We start from the raw sequence: 16,260 nt of genomic DNA on the forward strand, positions 1-16,260 counted from the left end.
TAACATTATTTTGTTTTGGCATCACATTCTTTCTAGACTCAAAATGCGTTTTGAACTCTGGTACATCAGGATGTTCCACCATGGCTGTCCACCATATTTATGTTACTTCTTGAATGTATTTGTCTGCTGTCAGTTTTATTCTTTATTGTATTGTTTTTGGTCTATCTGGTGGAGTGAAGGCCTTATATAAAAATAAAAAAAAATGATGCTGCAACGTTACCAGTTATTTGAAAAATCTGTTCCCATCTTTCTTTTGTGAATCCACCTCTGCTAATCTTAATGTCTTTACGACGTCAACAGCGTTTCTGGTTCAGTTTTTACAAAGTGTGGATAAAAGCAGCGACATCAAGAACGCAACGCTAAAGAAAGGTTCTTGGATTCTTGACGTTGCTCTGCTTCTGTCTTTCCGTGTTGTTTTTTTTCCTTGTGCAAATTTAAAATGGGTATAATTATAAGTGGATGTTTGTCCTGCACACACAGTGGACTGTTGATGACTTTTAACCCACCAGCACCTCTTCTTCAGCTCTCTAACAGACAGACGCTGCAGAGATGTTTGCTGTTTTTGGGCTGATCCGAGGTCAGTGTTTTTGTCTTTTTGGAGAACCCTGGGTGGGTCCAGTTGATGGTACAGATTCCCTCAAACCAGTGAACCATGCAGTGGACATAAAAACGGTATCTTCTTCCTGCCTGAAGGAGAGTAAACTGTTAGCTGAGCATTTGGCGGGGGAAACAATGACATCTGCTGCACAAACCTCTGCATTGCATTTGTTCCCACTGCTGTCATCTTGGGTATTTTGTTCAATAAAGGTCAAATCATGTAAACTGAACACTTTTTTTGTACAGTTTGTGACTATTTTTTTTCTACATGCAGATCTCGGTTATAGTATTCACTTTTTAATTTGAAGGCCGATGACGGTTTTCTGATGGTTTATTTATGGTTAGCAGCCCGTTTTCGTTTATTTGAATCATTATCTGTGAACTGCAGTGATGGAAGATGTATTCAGATCCTTTACTTCAGTAAAAGTACTCCAAAAATACTCCACTACAAGTAAAAGTCCTGCATTCAAAACCTGAAGTCAAAGTATGTAATCAGCTTAATGTTCTTGTAGTACTCATTGTGCAGTAAAATGTTCCCTGTCAGTGTTTGACTATTATATCTGATGTTTCTGGATTAATATTACTGTTGCATTTTACTGCTGTAGATGTTTAAGGTTGTGCTAATTGTAACTCCTTTATATACTGTTGGCTAGTTTAATCTATAGCAATGCATCATATTCTATACGATCATTTTTGTAGCGTTGCTGTCCTGTGAGAACCACCAAAACTTTTCATGGTGTCAGAAAAACAGCCCCGTTTTCAGCTTTGTGATGATGCTTTTTCCACCGGATCCAAATCTTTATTTAGCTTAAGAAGTAGGAGAACTTTCGCAACACATAAGGAACACCTCATCCTTCAGTTTCTCCGCGCAGCCGTCGCTAGTCTCGTAATTTCAGCGCGCACTACTCTCATCAAAACAACTCGCTGATATTTCGTCACCTGTTGTGTTGTCTACACATGATGATACTTAATATTAGGGAAAGAAATGGACCACGTGGTCTATAATTGTACAAAATTGTTCTTTTATTAGAAAACCATTCTGACTCAACTTAAAAGTTCACAATGTCAAGCTGGTTTTTACATAGTTGTTGAAGAAAAGTCTTGTTTTCTTGACATGGCTCCTCTCATCTTGTGCAAAATGCTGCTGGTCTCATGTGAATGAACAAAAAAGAAAACCTACAGTGGGCTTTATCCAAAACAAAAAGTGCTCTGTCACTCAGAACTATCACATGTGAACCAGATGGCTCTGAACACCCACTGCAAACCAGATTTCTGCTGAAACATTAGACTTCTAAAGCTTTTAAAAGATCAGGGTCACAATATGAGAAAGTACAAATAAATCCAACTATTCCCCATGAAACCTAAATATTTCTGCATCAGTTCCTGCATCGGTGCATCAATGCCAGTCCTGTCAGCTGCAGGCTCATGCTGCAAACAATGTGTGCAATATGAAGCAGGAAACTGAAGGCAGCATCTGGACATTGTGCTTTCTGTCTCACTGTAACTTTGAGATCATGTCAAGGCAGTGAAATTGGGTCAGAGGCTTTGCAGAAATCTTTTATTCTTTTTTTCTTTCCTTTTTTCAAAAAGCAAGGAAACGTTCACAGGAGACAAGAAACAAGAGCGGAGATATCTGCAGGATATTCATCCCCTTTGGTGTGTCAACTTAAAAAAAAAAAAAAAAATGACAAAAACCTCCCGGGTAGCGTTCAGGTTTCCAAACCAACATATTCCAAAGCTAATTTATTACAGGTTCACAGAGTCTTGTACATTACGGCAGGAGGAAAAATAAACCACAAACCAGCTGAGAAATGACACAAAAAATAACGGCCAACTTGTTCAAACTTCAGCTCAGGTTGATGGCTTCACCTGTGTGCTGTTCCAGGCTCTGCCTCCTCTGAAGGTGGCCTGTGTGTTAATCACTATTTTGTCAATTCATAATTTAGATGGTAACTCGAGGGGAAACGCAGACCAGCAGTTCCCAGAGCCCTCGCGTGGGAGCAACAGTCCAAAAACTCAAAACCGGCAACTTCCCATTCAAGAAACTGGAACCAGCATCTGGATTAACCGTTCAAAAAGGTTCAGCAACTGTTGAGACAATTAATTCTCTGTCGATTGACTAATCCAAAATTGGGAGGATCTTAACCTGCATCTTCTTCCCAAATTAGACGATCTACACAAAAGGACACACCCATCGCCGACCCGGCAAAACAATTTGGCCTTGAATTGTGGATTTCAAAAGGAGGCGGAGCATGAAGTGGGACACAGTATACTGTCCGTTTGTTGTCCTGGGCTCAGAGGGGCCGAGCTGCATGATGAGGAGCACTGGAGGAAAACTACAAGTCCGTTTGAGAGAAGAAAAAAAAAAAAACATATATATATATATCTATATCAAGAATGCATCTTGCTGTTTGTGAGTGCTGGCAGTGGAGGTCGCTGTAAGAAAGCACCCGAGACGCTTCCGAATGACCACCGAGAGTTTCTGAGGAATACAAAGATCTAGCACCAGTAGTAGAAACTGCACACTGTGAGTATGCATCTGATCCAGGACTCTGATCCCGGCTGTCGGAGCGGGTCTGTATTCCACTCGTGAACTTAGAAGAAGAAAAAAATATATATAATAAATATCAATATATATACTGATGGAGAATATGGGGAATATACGGTGATCAGATGGAGAAGGCCAGAGATGACAGGGACTGTCGAGAGACGTGGAGATGGAGACTAGATGAGACATCTGGACATTTGATCAGAGACCCCCCCCCCTCTTCCGAGACCTTATTAGAGACCTGAAGACCTAATAAGAAACCAGATTAGACAGCCGGAGAACTGACAGGAGTCCTGGACACTTTATCAGACACCCAGAGACCTGACTAGACACTTAGAGACTTGATCAGAGACCTGATCGGACATCTGTGACCCCTAACCGTGACACTAATGTGCATATGAACACATTCGGTAGAAAAAGGAAAAAAATAACTTTGGTGGAGCAGATTGTGGCAGAAACGTCACTGATTGGTGCTTCACACCGAGGAGGGCGAAAGGAAAAGATCCCATTTGAAGTGTGTTTACTAAACGACGGAGTGAGCCCAAAAGTGAATCGAAAACCGTCAAACAAATCCAGATTGAAGGCAGAATTTGTTCTGTGCTTGCTCCACAGTTTTGTCGTTAATACACTTAAGTGGGTTGGGAATGAAAAGGAAAGGACGTTAGGGCAGGCAGCTGTCACGTCTACAGCATCTGTGGGGACACACGGCGTGGAATAACAAGACAAATAACCATGATTCTGAGCTTCAACTTTCTGGACTCCTCACTTTCCCCCAAGTCATGAAATGATAAACTCCCCTGAAGCATCTCGTAGATGTAAAAAAAAGTCCATCTCGTGTGGAATGTAACCTGCCCTTTAAAACGTAATCCCTGCAGTAACCTGTGTGTGTGTGTTTGAACACCTGTTTGTCTTTCGTCTTTTCTTTTTTTTTTTCTAGATTTATTGTCCTGTTTGGGGGTGGGGTGGAGATCTTTGCTGTAATGTGTGTTTAAATTCAGTTTAAAACCGATCCAGAGCCGGAGAGAGTGCCTGCCCGGTGCTCGGCTTTTCTGTCGCGGCCCCCCCGCTCTCCGCCTGCTGGTTTCCCTTCTCCGCGCAGCCGCTGGCGATCTCGTCGTTGCACGGCGTGTACTCGGACGGGTCGAGATCGGGATCTGGGTCCAGCTCCGGCTGGGACTCCACGGCCGTCTCCCAGTCCTCCTCTTCCTCCTCCTCCTCCTCCTCCTCCCCCTTGTCCCTGTGAGCGCCCTGGCTCTGCAGGAGGCGGAGGCGGGCCATGGCCTGGTCGATGGTCTGCGTGCTCACCAGGTTGAAGTCGTGCATGCTGATCAGGTGCAGCAGGAAGTTGCGGCAGAGGTTGTTCTTGACGATGTGGACGCCGTGGTGGTCGGCAAACAGCAGGCAGGACTCGTTCATCTGGTTGTCCGCTATGAAGCTGGAAGGAGGACAGAAGAGTTTATAAAAAAAAAAAAAAAGGTATAGCAAGTGATGTTAAACCAATACACTTTTTGTCAAATTCCATCGCCTGAGCTCTCTACCTTCTGTGTGCGCTGAGGGAGGCTGTATTTGTTTGGCAGTTGAGTCCAAATATCAACAATCTTTGTGCAGAATCACTTACTGCACCTTTAATGTGATGGATGCAAGGAAAAAGATTCTAACAGACCGGTCTTTCAAATGCATCATTTAATATGTTTACACTTAGGTTAACAACACAGCATGTGTCAGGTCAGCGTATTAGTCTGATCGCTGCAAAAAATAACTCTGCTTATATATATTGGATATTATTTAAAAAGGAATTAGGCCAAGGCCAGGTTTAAATAAGCCAACGATCGAGCAAGGCCTGAGGCAGACACATTTGATCAGCTGTAGCTAATTAACGCTAATTCCCAAACCGCTAAAATGTGCTTCCTGCAGCTGGTGTCTGTGTTCAGACAAAGATCAAGTCCTTGCAAATCCAGACCTTCTATATTTGGAGTCAGAAGCTGGTAACAGTAAAGCTGACCACAGCTGTTAACTCACTGTGTCAGACACGTTTACTTAGCACACGTTCGGCTCCTTGTCTCGTTTTTAGGTCGCAGCTACGTGCAAATGTCGGAAGGTAAACCAAAACAAGGGTCTGATGAGTGGATCCGATACGGGACTGTGGATTGCTTCATACGCACCCGTGCTTCATGACGTGGAGGTTCCACAGCTTCATGATCTCCTTCTCCCCCTCGTTGACGTCAGTGAAGTCCTCGATTTGCTGCGGTGAGAGCAGAGCAGTCAGACAGGACACACTCTCAGGTACTCTCAGGTTGCTATAGTAAACTAAGGCTGTTTACACTGCAATGTTTTCAACATGATTTTTTTTTTAACGTTCTGGCCGAGAGGGAAATCTTTTGTATATGCAACTCCAGCGTCGCCGTGTAAACTAGCAAAACAGACACTAACTCTGATTTTAAGTATCTCACCCCCACCTACAGTACCCTTCACACGACTACAGTAAACCTCCCAGTGGAGGTGGCCCTCAGCAGTCCATTCAAAACAAGGCCGTCTACACCTGGGCCTTTTTGTGAAACGTAAAAAAGGGGAGAAAAAAATTTGCGAGAGCGTTGTGTAAACGTAGCCTTAAGCAACAGAAATGCAGGAACAGCAAAGTATTATCTACAGATTTTTTCTTCTAAAAAAAGCTTCTCCCGAGACGACAAAAAAGACATTATACACAACTTTAATAGATAGAGAATGCCCAACAACGGCAAGTAAACTTTACTTCATGTGTAAAATCAGTGGAATGCTCCTTCAGCTTGTAATGGAAAAATTACATAGACCATGATTTTCTACCTATTGAGTAATTTTTAATTATAAGTAGATCCTTAAAATATGCCTCTGAAACATGTGTCTCCTAAAGATATTTCCTGAAAGTAAGTCCTCCAGTGTTGAAGACAGCTGAAAATGTTATGACCCTGTAATTCTCCACTGTAAGCAAATGGTAACAAAACACAGGCGCCTCCAGAGATATGCAAAGGTCAGTTTGCCCGAACTTAAGGTTGGAGCCTGAACCAATCTATAGACGAGATAAATTCCTGACTTCTAAGATTGAAGGACTTTTTACGCACTAGACAGATGTACAGGGACAGCTTTAGACAGCAGTGTTCAAGATTAGAATGTCTTCCCATGGTCGTGTTTCTGCTGGGAAAATGGGATATAAGGAGCTGTCATATGTTACGCGAGGCACAGATCGGCGGTCACTTTGTAACTCTGTTCATTGTTCATTGCTGTTCTTGTCATTTGTGATTGTTCTCTCGAGAAAATAATTAAACCCTTCCACCGAATACCTAAACTTTTAAATCCAGTTTGCAGCCTGTCTTTATTTTGTTTCAACAAGGTCTCTTCTTCACCCAAATTCCTCCCTCGCTGAACAGAAACTTCCACCACAAGCTGTAAACTAGTTGAGTAGACGATTCATTTAGGGATTTGTTCAGGCGCCGCCAGAGGTTCCGCTGGATGTCCTTCATTTTCGGCCGGATGTCCGTCACCTTCCCCTTCCTTTGTGTTGGCGTTCTAAACTCCGGTGGATTTCTGAGGACTATGGTTAACTGCTCCTCAGATCTCTGCAGGGTAAATCCAGACAGCTAGCTAGACTATCTGTCCAATTGGAGTTTTCTGTTGCACGACTAAAACAACTTTTGAACGTTCACACGTTCCACCAAAACAAGTTCCGTCTCAAGACTATTTTGCAGAGGCACTGTTATTGCGCCCGGTGCTTAGCACCGCCCAAGACGATTGTGATTAGTTTAAAGAAATGCCAATAAACCAGAGCACGTTTTTCTCCCATCGCGGAAGGCTGTGTGGACTAGCCCGACCCTCCTCGGCAGCGCTGTGGAGGAAGGCCTGGCAATGCGAGACCAGCTGTAAACTAACCTTGGCAGTCTTCTCTTTGAGCCAGTCGGGGTCCCTCTCGTCCTCACTGTCCACTTCCATCTCCTGAGGCCGGAGCGGCACGCAGCTGTCGCTGTGGAAGTAGAGGCGGTTGTGTCCACTGATGATGGGCGGCTCCTGGTCACCGTCCTCCGGCTCCAGGAACTCAGACAGGCTCGGCTTTGTCCTCTTGGGTCTGGATAGAAAAAGGTGATATAAATAAAAGACATCCACACACACTATTCACACTATCCTTGGGAATTACTTGCACCCTTGACAGATACAAAAGGCTGTAGAGAAGCTAAATAATAAAAGGAAAGAAATTACCTGCAGACGACAACGTGGGTGACGGCGGTCCTCTTGACCGGGCCGTTCCTGCTGAAGGCGAAGCCTGGCTGGCTGTGGATGTCCTGAGGGTTTCCTGCATACGAACCGTCATAACACTCGTTGATGGAGACCTCGATCTTCGCTCCTTTAGGATGGTGCTGCCGGAGATCAGGAGAGGGATGTGTGAATCAAACTAACAGCAACAACACGTTGAAGACGACGGCGACTCGACTCTCTCGGGAGTTCTGGTAACATCATTTTTTTTTTTTTTTAAATCGCTTCTTAAAACTCTTTCTGCAAGTTTTCATCTAAATATAACTATTTTGAAAGGTGGCATATAAATCAAGTGTATCATTGTTATTAGAATCAAGAATTTAATGCCAATCATGGAATCAAAAAAAAAAAGTGTGGCCTCAAACTTCATTGCTGTGTTTAGAGAAGTATATCACAACACACACACACTTTAATGTTTTATTTCTTTTAAACCATGTGAGTCTGTCTCACCGCGTAGTTGAAGATGAAGCGGGAGTGAGAGAGTTTGAGGTGTTTGATCAGACTGTAGAGCTTCCTGCAGTTGAGGGTACACCAGGGACAGTGGAGGTCGTCTCTGGCCTCCGTCTGCTGCCGCGTGTTGTTGTTGTACTGGAACTGGACAGAAAAACAGCGAGTGAGCGCGAGAGAGACGAAAACATAAAACGGGATCGTCTGTGGGGCTTTAGGTCCATCTTCAATCTACAGGCCTCAGTCTGCTTCAAACCGACTACCGTACGCGTCTCTCTCAAACGGTTTACTATATGGACGTCGTCTCTGTGCCGTCACCCGTAGGTTTCTGAAGAGCCAAAATGAAGCTCAGAGTTGATGTCGGCCTATCCAAAAATGGGCAGAGAGGTGGAGCTTGGATGGAGTAAATCTCTACATATGGGCGCCCGCTCTACCAGGTGAGCTATCCAGGGGCCCGTGTCTCACCCTTCTTAAAGATTAGAGAATAGCTATAAACAATTCTGACTTCATATGTGGTCAGGCGACACGGCTTACTAGGTAGTTTATTTCGAGCCTAACGGGACCTTTTAACTTCCAGAATCCGGCCTCATGACATAACGCTGTAGCCTCATGTGAATCAAAGGAAACCCCTGACAAAAAGTCGATAAGACTGCGGTGGTTAAGTGGCTAAATAATTAGATGTACGTCAAAAAATTGTCGGTACAAGAGATCAATTAGCCTGAATGTTCATGACGCCTTAAAACTAATTTGTGGTGAACTATAGTTGATGTACAGATTCTGGCAGGTGAAGGTGTGCCGTGCAGACCCAGTACGAGGCGAGACTGACCTGGTAGAAGATGCGCAGCTTCTGCCGGGGCTCAGCTGAGATCAGTTCTCTTCTGGTTTGCACGTCGGCATTTATGGATTCTTTAACAGCTGCAGCACATATGACAAATACATCTTTACTCACTTTCAATAAAGCAAATGAACAGTTGCACCACTGACAGATTGCTTGCTATAAAATCTAAGTCCCTGTGTTGCGGCTTCTCACTCACCCAGAGTGTGTGGGGCTCTCAGGGAGCCGGGTCGGGGCTCCTGGTTGGTCTCAGAGTTGCGGGTGGCCAGAGGTTTAGCCACGGGTGCAGTGGAGAGATCGGAGTCGCCGCTGGTCCAGCGCAGGGTGAACTGCAGGGTGGGACCCTGGGAGAAACTCTCAAATGGAGGCAAACGCTACAAAAAGAGAGCAGATCATTGAACCACGCTAGCTTAAAGTTTACTTATTATTAACATGACCAATAAGCAGACTGGCACAGATATGAAACTAATAGTTTTACAGTCTTGGTTAATGTATTTCTGTTTTTGTTTTTTGTTCCATGAATCCACAACGGTCAACTGACAGTGAGCTGACACGAGATGGAGGTGAGTAACGTTCTCTCCATGGCATTCAGACCATAATAATGATAACATAACTATATTACTGTGTGTCCAATCTAATGCAAACCTCTGTTATTACATAATTTAATTTGAAATACAAAAAGTTTGGTTCACTGTGATGACTCCGATCATTTACTTAAGATGTCGACTAGGCATGATCTTGTAACGTCATTATTAGGACACAGACTTTAGTAATTTCCCCCCCAAAAAAAAAAAAAAAAACCTTTAGTGGGGAGCCTTGCCAAGTCTCTCTCTAACACACAAACACACACCTTTCCGTCCAGGATGGTCTCCCAGGTTGCCCTCTTCTTATTGACGGGACACTCCTCCATCTCTTGCATAGACACCTCATACTCCCCATCTAGCAACTGCAGACGTCTGCGCACGACAACATTTTCTTTTTCAACGCTTGATTCTGCTGCACATGATTAGAACAAACGCTTTCCTGTGTGTCGGAAAGGTGACACTCTCTGTGTGTGTGTGTGTGTGTGTGTGTGTGTGTGTGTGTGTGTGTGTGTGTGTGTGTTACCTGTTTTTATCAAAGACCGTCATCTGAGCCACAAATGTGGTTTCTCCCTCCTCCCTGAGACAGGAGCTCCTCCTCTTCCTGTTTACCACTTCTTCTGTAAATTCTGAAACAGACACATGATGACATGTACCACACGAGATGATTAAAACTGGTCTTTCAAGGAAAAAGACAAGTTTTGGCAGCCATTTCTGCCAGTTATGATTACACTGTGCTCACCGAGTTAATTGCGGTGCTTAAAGCTTAAAATATTGATGACATTTTTAACTAGGAGATTCTCTTGACAGTCGCCACACTGTTGGTCTTTTTGGACTATGAAAAAAAAAAAAAAACAATCCACTTAGGGTCGTAGAATGGCTTTACAGAATGATATTTCATGTCTTTGAGTACAGCCGCCACGCTGAGGAGAGGCATTAAGAGCCAAAAGCTTCACATCTAATCACAAATTTACCTCGAAGGGCTTTAAAATCCGTACAGCTACAACGCCCACTATCCTCAGACCCTTATAAACCCTTCCAAAAAAAAAGCCCTTTAACGGGAAAAATAAAATGGAGGAACATGAGGAAGGGATCTCTCTTCCAGGGTGGCCAGACATGTAACAGATGTTGTATCTAGAGTAGACACAGCAGCCTACTAACTTTACCTGCATTTATTGGTCTTTGCTAGCGAGCAAGTGCAATAAAATGTTGGAAACAAACGTATTAATTTGCCAACTGGGATCAGCATGAAACCCAAAGTTGAAGCCGGAAGTCGGCCTGTAAACTACGATGGGATGTTTGGGTAATAATTTTGACCATTCGCCTTTGTTTTCTCTTCCAGATAAATGGAGGCTGGTTTAAATTCCATCTGAAGTGATGTCACCATGTTCCCCGAACTGACCGGGTGAGTACCTTTTTATTACTAGGGCTGTCAAACGATTACATTTCCTTAAGCGCGATTAATCGCATGCTTTATCACATGATTAAAATTCTATTATTTTGCATTTCAGAACAGTTTTTAAGTACATATTAACAATGGAAAGCCATTCTTACCAGTGGATCTTGATTGGGAATCAAATGAATGCAAAGAAAGTGACTTTATGAACTTGATTTTAAGATTTGTATTTGTTTATTATATATTTAATCTAGTCACACATTTGAATTCAAGTGTGACAACAACAATGAATGCACCACGAGGCTGTAAATTACCAGTTTAATTGAACGCACCGTCTGTGTTTTTCAACAGCAGCTGCAGATTGTTACATCCCATTGTCGGAATCCTCTACAGTGAAATACAGTCACACTTTACACCGTTTAGCGTTAGCTGTCAGCATTGTAACTGTGTTTAATCCAGCTACTAGCTAGCGGTAGGCTAACGTTAGCTGCTGTCGAGTATAGTGTTAACTAGCGTCACGTGCAGCAATGTTTCTGTTTCCTGTAACGTCTGTTTCAGAGCATCAGAGAGAAGCGTAGACATATCAGTGGCACCAGAATGAGGCACCGAAATCAGTTAGGCACGACGCAAAGCCGAGTGAAGTGAAAATAAATTAATAAATGGCGGCATGCGATTAATACGATAAAAAAAAAATAACGCATTATGCTCAACCCTTAATCGCATCGCGATTAACGCGTTAATGCTGACAGCCCTAGTTATTACTGATCCGAAGTGATGGCCACAACTACAAAAATAAGTGAGTCAGTGAGTGAGTCATGCTGATATAAACTAGAGATGTTCCGATACCGACACCAGTATCGGCTCCGATACTGCCTAAAATGCTGGTATCGGGAAGTACTGGAGTTTATGCACCGATCCGATACCACGTAATAAAGCCCTAAAGAAAAAATACGTTAAAGTAGTTTATTTATGTTCTTTTTCCGTTATAACTGACTGTCAAACAGAATAGAAGAATAAAAGAACGTTCTGTGGCGTTCATGTTTCACAAAGAGTTTAACTTGAGCCAGACAGACAACAAAGATAGAAATCACATCTATACAGGGATAGCAGTATACAGCAGTTAAAACATAATAAAATATATGACACACTGGTATCGGATCGGTACTCGGTATCGGCCGATACGCAAGTTCAGGTATCGGTAAGCAAAAAATGGTATCGGACCATCTCTAATATAAACCAGAAGAATCCTTTAAAAACCGACTCTGCTCACCTCTGTTGTTGTGGTGCTCTCCGTTGGCCAGACCATTGACCTGAGTCCGAGGGTAGCCGGGCCTTGACACTCTGAAGAGCAGCGAGTAGGACTTGACCATGTGAGAGTTGCTGGGTTCAAACTCGCTGCTGGGAATCAGCAGCGAGGGGAAGGAGCCCGGCTTGGCCGAGACTCCGGCGCTGGTGTCGGGGTTCAGAGGAACCTGCTTCTTCCCTGTGGGGACCTGCTTCACTGGACAGCTCACATCCTGGACACGGAGGCAGGAAAAGACATTTCACATGCATTCCATTGACACCTGGATTTTATTGAAAAAAAACATCAGCAGTGTTGAGATACTTATATCATCTCACACACACACACACCTTCCTCTTCTTGTGACAGACTTTGACCAGCAGCACCTCCAGAGATACCGAGTTCTGCTCATTCTCACTGTCCTGAGATGGCTTTCCTGAGAACACAAACACTTCCTTTAGTCACACTGAATCAGTGGAAGGACTAGACCTAATAAATAAATAAAAAAATAAATAAACGCCAAATGACGACAGCTGAGAAGGACAAACTTACCGGCTTTATGAAAGAAGCCAGTAAAGGTGAGCTGCAAATTAGAGGCCAAGCTGTGGAAAAAAAAACCAAAACAAACAGAAGAACTTTAAAATGTTCTTACAAACTCTTACAGGTGATGTTTTATTTGATCATATGTCTACAAGGTGTGCGATCCCGTGGTAATGTCTTAAAGCAAGGCTGTTCTTGTCACGGTGTTGCATTAGTATGAGACCGCTTCATTCATACCACATGGGCAGGAATGTTGTACATTGTTCTGAAACCGTGTGTGCTTGTGCTGTTTGCAAAACCCAGCAATACATGGAATATGAGGATTTATAGGAAAACAAAGTGAATGAAACCGCCACGTCGTAGTAGCTTCTAGTTTTCATTCAAGTAAATGCAGTTTATATGAAAAATCTGAAATCACTGAAATCCATTCGCAAAATTGCTCAAAGACTTGTTAAAACTCACACCAATAACAGTTTGGTCAGTATTTCATTTGATCTATTTCCACATATAGTAAGATTTTGTAATTCACGTTCAAATGTTTCCAAGCCCCTACTACTCGGAAAAGAGAGTTTGTTGTTGGGTGATATGATATATTCCTTAAGGCGACAGAAGCCATAATGTATCTTTACTTTGGATTACAAAACTATCCCTTTTAATTTAATCTCTCTGGTTGTATTAGATTATTGCAGGAAATGAACCATTTAGAAACCAACAAGGAAGACATGGAAAGCCTTTGTAAATAAATACCAACAACAGTACAGACAAACGTGAAGCATTAAATCTCTGGAGCATTTACCTGTGAGTCTCCTGTTCGCCTCTCATCTTTTCCACTTTGAACAACAGATTGTCAACCTTGGAGCTTTTCCTGTACATGCAGACAAACAGCAGGGGTAAGCAACAGAAACACAAACACCGCCATCCAACACTGGCCTACAGGCAGAACAACAAAACACTATACAGGCCAAGACTTTCTATGCAGGACCGGATCAGTGCCACATTCATTAATTCCGGTCTGGAGATAGATTCAGTCGACTGACTAACATCCGATGATATACCTGTGCTTTTGATCGTCACTTTTCCCCAAAATAAGTCAACTGTATCCTGGTCACGTTACACTAAGACAGACACTTCACGTAACATGAGATGCTTTAAACGCTAAAGACTTCATACTGTATAGCTTGAAACTTGTAGGATCACGTTTCAATAAAACTGCAAAAACGAACAAATCCTTAAAAAGTAAAAGGCCATCGGACTTGACAATCACCTGTAAAACATACCAGGTGGTCTGTAAAGGCTGAAATGTTGTGCGGCATTTATTTCACTGACAGACACATACGTACTCTTTAACATTTTAATAGTTGACGTTTTCTGTTGCCAGGTGCTGAACACCTGTGTGCGTGTTGCCACTCAGACTAGAGTGACTGAAGTAAGTTCCACGTGTCGCTGTATAATACAAAGTGGCAATGACCAAGAAACCCGCTTCAATGTTGTGCGGGCAGTCTATGAGGCAGCAGGTACATCGTTTTAAATCATCATCAGCAGCAGGTAGTAGAGATGCTGAGGCAAACTTTAATCTTTTTTTATTTTACAGCTTTGTGTGAGTGTTGGCAGAGACGGTACAGAAGATGTTCCATTTGGATTCAACCACAACAAGCCATGTGAGTTCTGCATTTATATTGTTTTAAGATGCTGTTGGTAGATGTGCATAAGCGCCATGTGCCATTTTGTGAACTGGAATTTAAATGGAAAGCGTGCCCACCTGGCTCAAATCGGCCGTGTGTCGGTGGTTTTTATTTGGAGCGTACCCATTAGTACACGGAGTTTAGGGAGCTGAAATTAATTCCCACTTCCGTGCAACTACACTATGAGCAGCAGTCTAATGAGCCAAAGTAACTGAAAACACCTGCGAGGCTGTGCAGGGTCTTGCAGAATAGCACATTTAAATCTTTAGGTCGTGTTCAGACAGACTTTTGCACTGAATCAAAAAGTGCAGGGGAAAAAATATGCAGGGTCCTTTTACATCCAGCAACACACTGCATCGACCAAATATGTGCAAGCTCTCATTCCTAGTACATTACTCTGCAACGTGAATGCTTGTTTCACTGTTCTCCAGGAGAAAATGATTGCTACCGGACACACTGGCTGGCGGCCTTTTACTTTAATTGGCTTACAGCTACATACATAAAACATACAGACTTGGGATCCAGCACAGTGGGACCATTTTGAAAAAAAACACACTCAAAAAAGGCAACACAAGAGAGAAACTTGTCTGGACACACATTACCAGCTTTGCATGAAATGCTGAACACTAAACCAGTTTGATTCCCAGTTTCTGATCAAATTATAATAAACTTCGTTCATTCATGCTCGGTGGGCAGTTAATAACTGTGGATGGAGGGTCCCTGTGTGGAGCTTATTCATCTCAAGTCACAAGCAGCGTTTCATGTGACTGAAGCGTGCAGGAGTGCAGCAGCGGAAAGTGAAAGTGAGCCGAGCTGCAGCAGACACGTCGCCTGCTTCACTAACTCCACTTCAAATCAGGAATAACGCGTTCTAACAGCTGCCATTTTTAGTCCCCAACCAACTCCAAGTACTAAGCAGAAGTTACTTTTCCTCAAAGGAGGGAAAGTACCCGTCTGATGAGTGCATGTCCAAATAAGGACTGCAAAAAAAAAACTAAGCTATTAAAGTGTTGATCGTAACAGAGAGAGGGTGATGGTGTTTCAGATACAATTATCAAGAATGACGGTTTTAAAAAAAAAAAGTACTGGATCATGTCTTTTTCTTTCTAAAAGTTTTAATTTATTTAAAAACTGCAAAAATAAAAAAATAATTCTACACTACTAATGAAGGATAAAAAAAGGATCGTTGCCCAAATCTTAAAGTTTCAGCTCAGTTTAATAGTGTAAGAATTTATTTCTTTTCTTTTTTAACTAAATAAAAAACAAAGCATTAACAAACACCTGTGTTCACAGATTGGTTTATCCGCTGGTTAACAACTGTCACCGATTTTTATTGGCAGCCCAGCGGTGTGTCAACGGACATCTTTCGATACCAGCATCAATATGATACTTTAGTTTTGGTACCAATTCCAAGACAATGCTATTTCAATTAATACATATTTCTACAACAGTCATAACACAAACAGCTGTGTAAGAACACTGCCTAAAAAAACTGCATAAAACCGACAAATATTAACTAACAAGACCAGACACAGACACAGTCTAGTAGCCAATGAAAAGCCAACTATCACCCAGTATTCAACTTGATCCTACTTGGTGTTACTTGAATAGCAGCTGATTAAAATTGGTTAGATGTTTGACACAAGTATGCAGCCAAAGAGTTAACAACACATAACCCTTGCATAACCTGCAGTTCTTCAACACGAAATCCATGCGATAACACCAGACAAGGCCGTATTCTAAGCCCCCGCACCATCCCCCCTCCCCCCTCCTGAACCAAAAGCAGCCCCATGCGATCAGAAGGATCTTTTTTGTGTGTGCAGCGTCTGTATGCAAAGCGGCCTAACTGAAAACGTCTCTCCTATCTCAGCTTTAACTGATCCAGTCAGCCCCCACCTACAGCAGCCGACATGTCAGTTAACTTTCTGTCAAGATAACACTTGACCTGCTTTTTTTTGTTATTAAGAGACAAACTATTTAACACCAAGTTTCAGGTTCAACATACAGTTTTGAAACCTAAAACTGAAAGAAACAAAGCCACAAATTGAAGACACAAGATAATCCCAAAACGACT

The 16,260-nt window shown here is 42.7% G+C and overlaps 1 protein-coding gene and 2 long non-coding RNA genes across 4 annotated transcripts in view; 2 read left to right on the top strand and 1 right to left on the bottom strand.

The window, feature by feature from the left end:
• Positions 1-1,602: 1,602 nt before the first annotated feature.
• Positions 1,603-16,260, bottom strand: part of LOC144530810 (polycomb protein suz12-B-like) — a 17,028-nt gene continuing 2,370 nt past the window's right edge. The window contains exons 5-17 of the mRNA XM_078270558.1: positions 13,301-13,369; positions 12,517-12,566; positions 12,315-12,400; positions 11,953-12,199; positions 9,813-9,915; positions 9,556-9,661; positions 8,905-9,079; positions 8,697-8,785; positions 7,874-8,017; positions 7,370-7,527; positions 7,046-7,238; positions 5,308-5,387; positions 1,603-4,580 (exon numbers count right to left, since the gene is read on the bottom strand). Of these exons, the coding sequence (XP_078126684.1) occupies positions 4,145-4,580; positions 5,308-5,387; positions 7,046-7,238; positions 7,370-7,527; positions 7,874-8,017; positions 8,697-8,785; positions 8,905-9,079; positions 9,556-9,661; positions 9,813-9,915; positions 11,953-12,199; positions 12,315-12,400; positions 12,517-12,566; positions 13,301-13,369 (1,936 nt within the window). The 3' untranslated portion in view covers positions 1,603-4,144. The remainder of the gene's footprint in view (positions 4,581-5,307; positions 5,388-7,045; positions 7,239-7,369; positions 7,528-7,873; positions 8,018-8,696; positions 8,786-8,904; positions 9,080-9,555; positions 9,662-9,812; positions 9,916-11,952; positions 12,200-12,314; positions 12,401-12,516; positions 12,567-13,300; positions 13,370-16,260) is intronic.
• LOC144530811 (uncharacterized) lies at positions 7,522-11,938 on the top strand. Of its 2 annotated transcripts, XR_013503152.1 has the most exons (4): positions 7,522-7,617; positions 9,249-9,268; positions 10,629-10,691; positions 11,034-11,938. It is a non-coding gene; the product is annotated as an uncharacterized LOC144530811 (long non-coding RNA). The 2 variants fall into 2 exon arrangements; XR_013503151.1 differs by having other exon boundaries at positions 10,629-11,938.
• On the top strand, positions 12,395-15,315 carry LOC144530812 (uncharacterized). Its single transcript, XR_013503153.1, has 3 exons — positions 12,395-13,394; positions 13,883-14,018; positions 14,096-15,315. It is a non-coding gene; the product is annotated as an uncharacterized LOC144530812 (long non-coding RNA).

This window comes from Sander vitreus, chromosome 15, assembly GCF_031162955.1.
Source record: "Sander vitreus isolate 19-12246 chromosome 15, sanVit1, whole genome shotgun sequence".
NCBI lineage: Eukaryota > Metazoa > Chordata > Actinopteri > Perciformes > Percidae > Sander > Sander vitreus.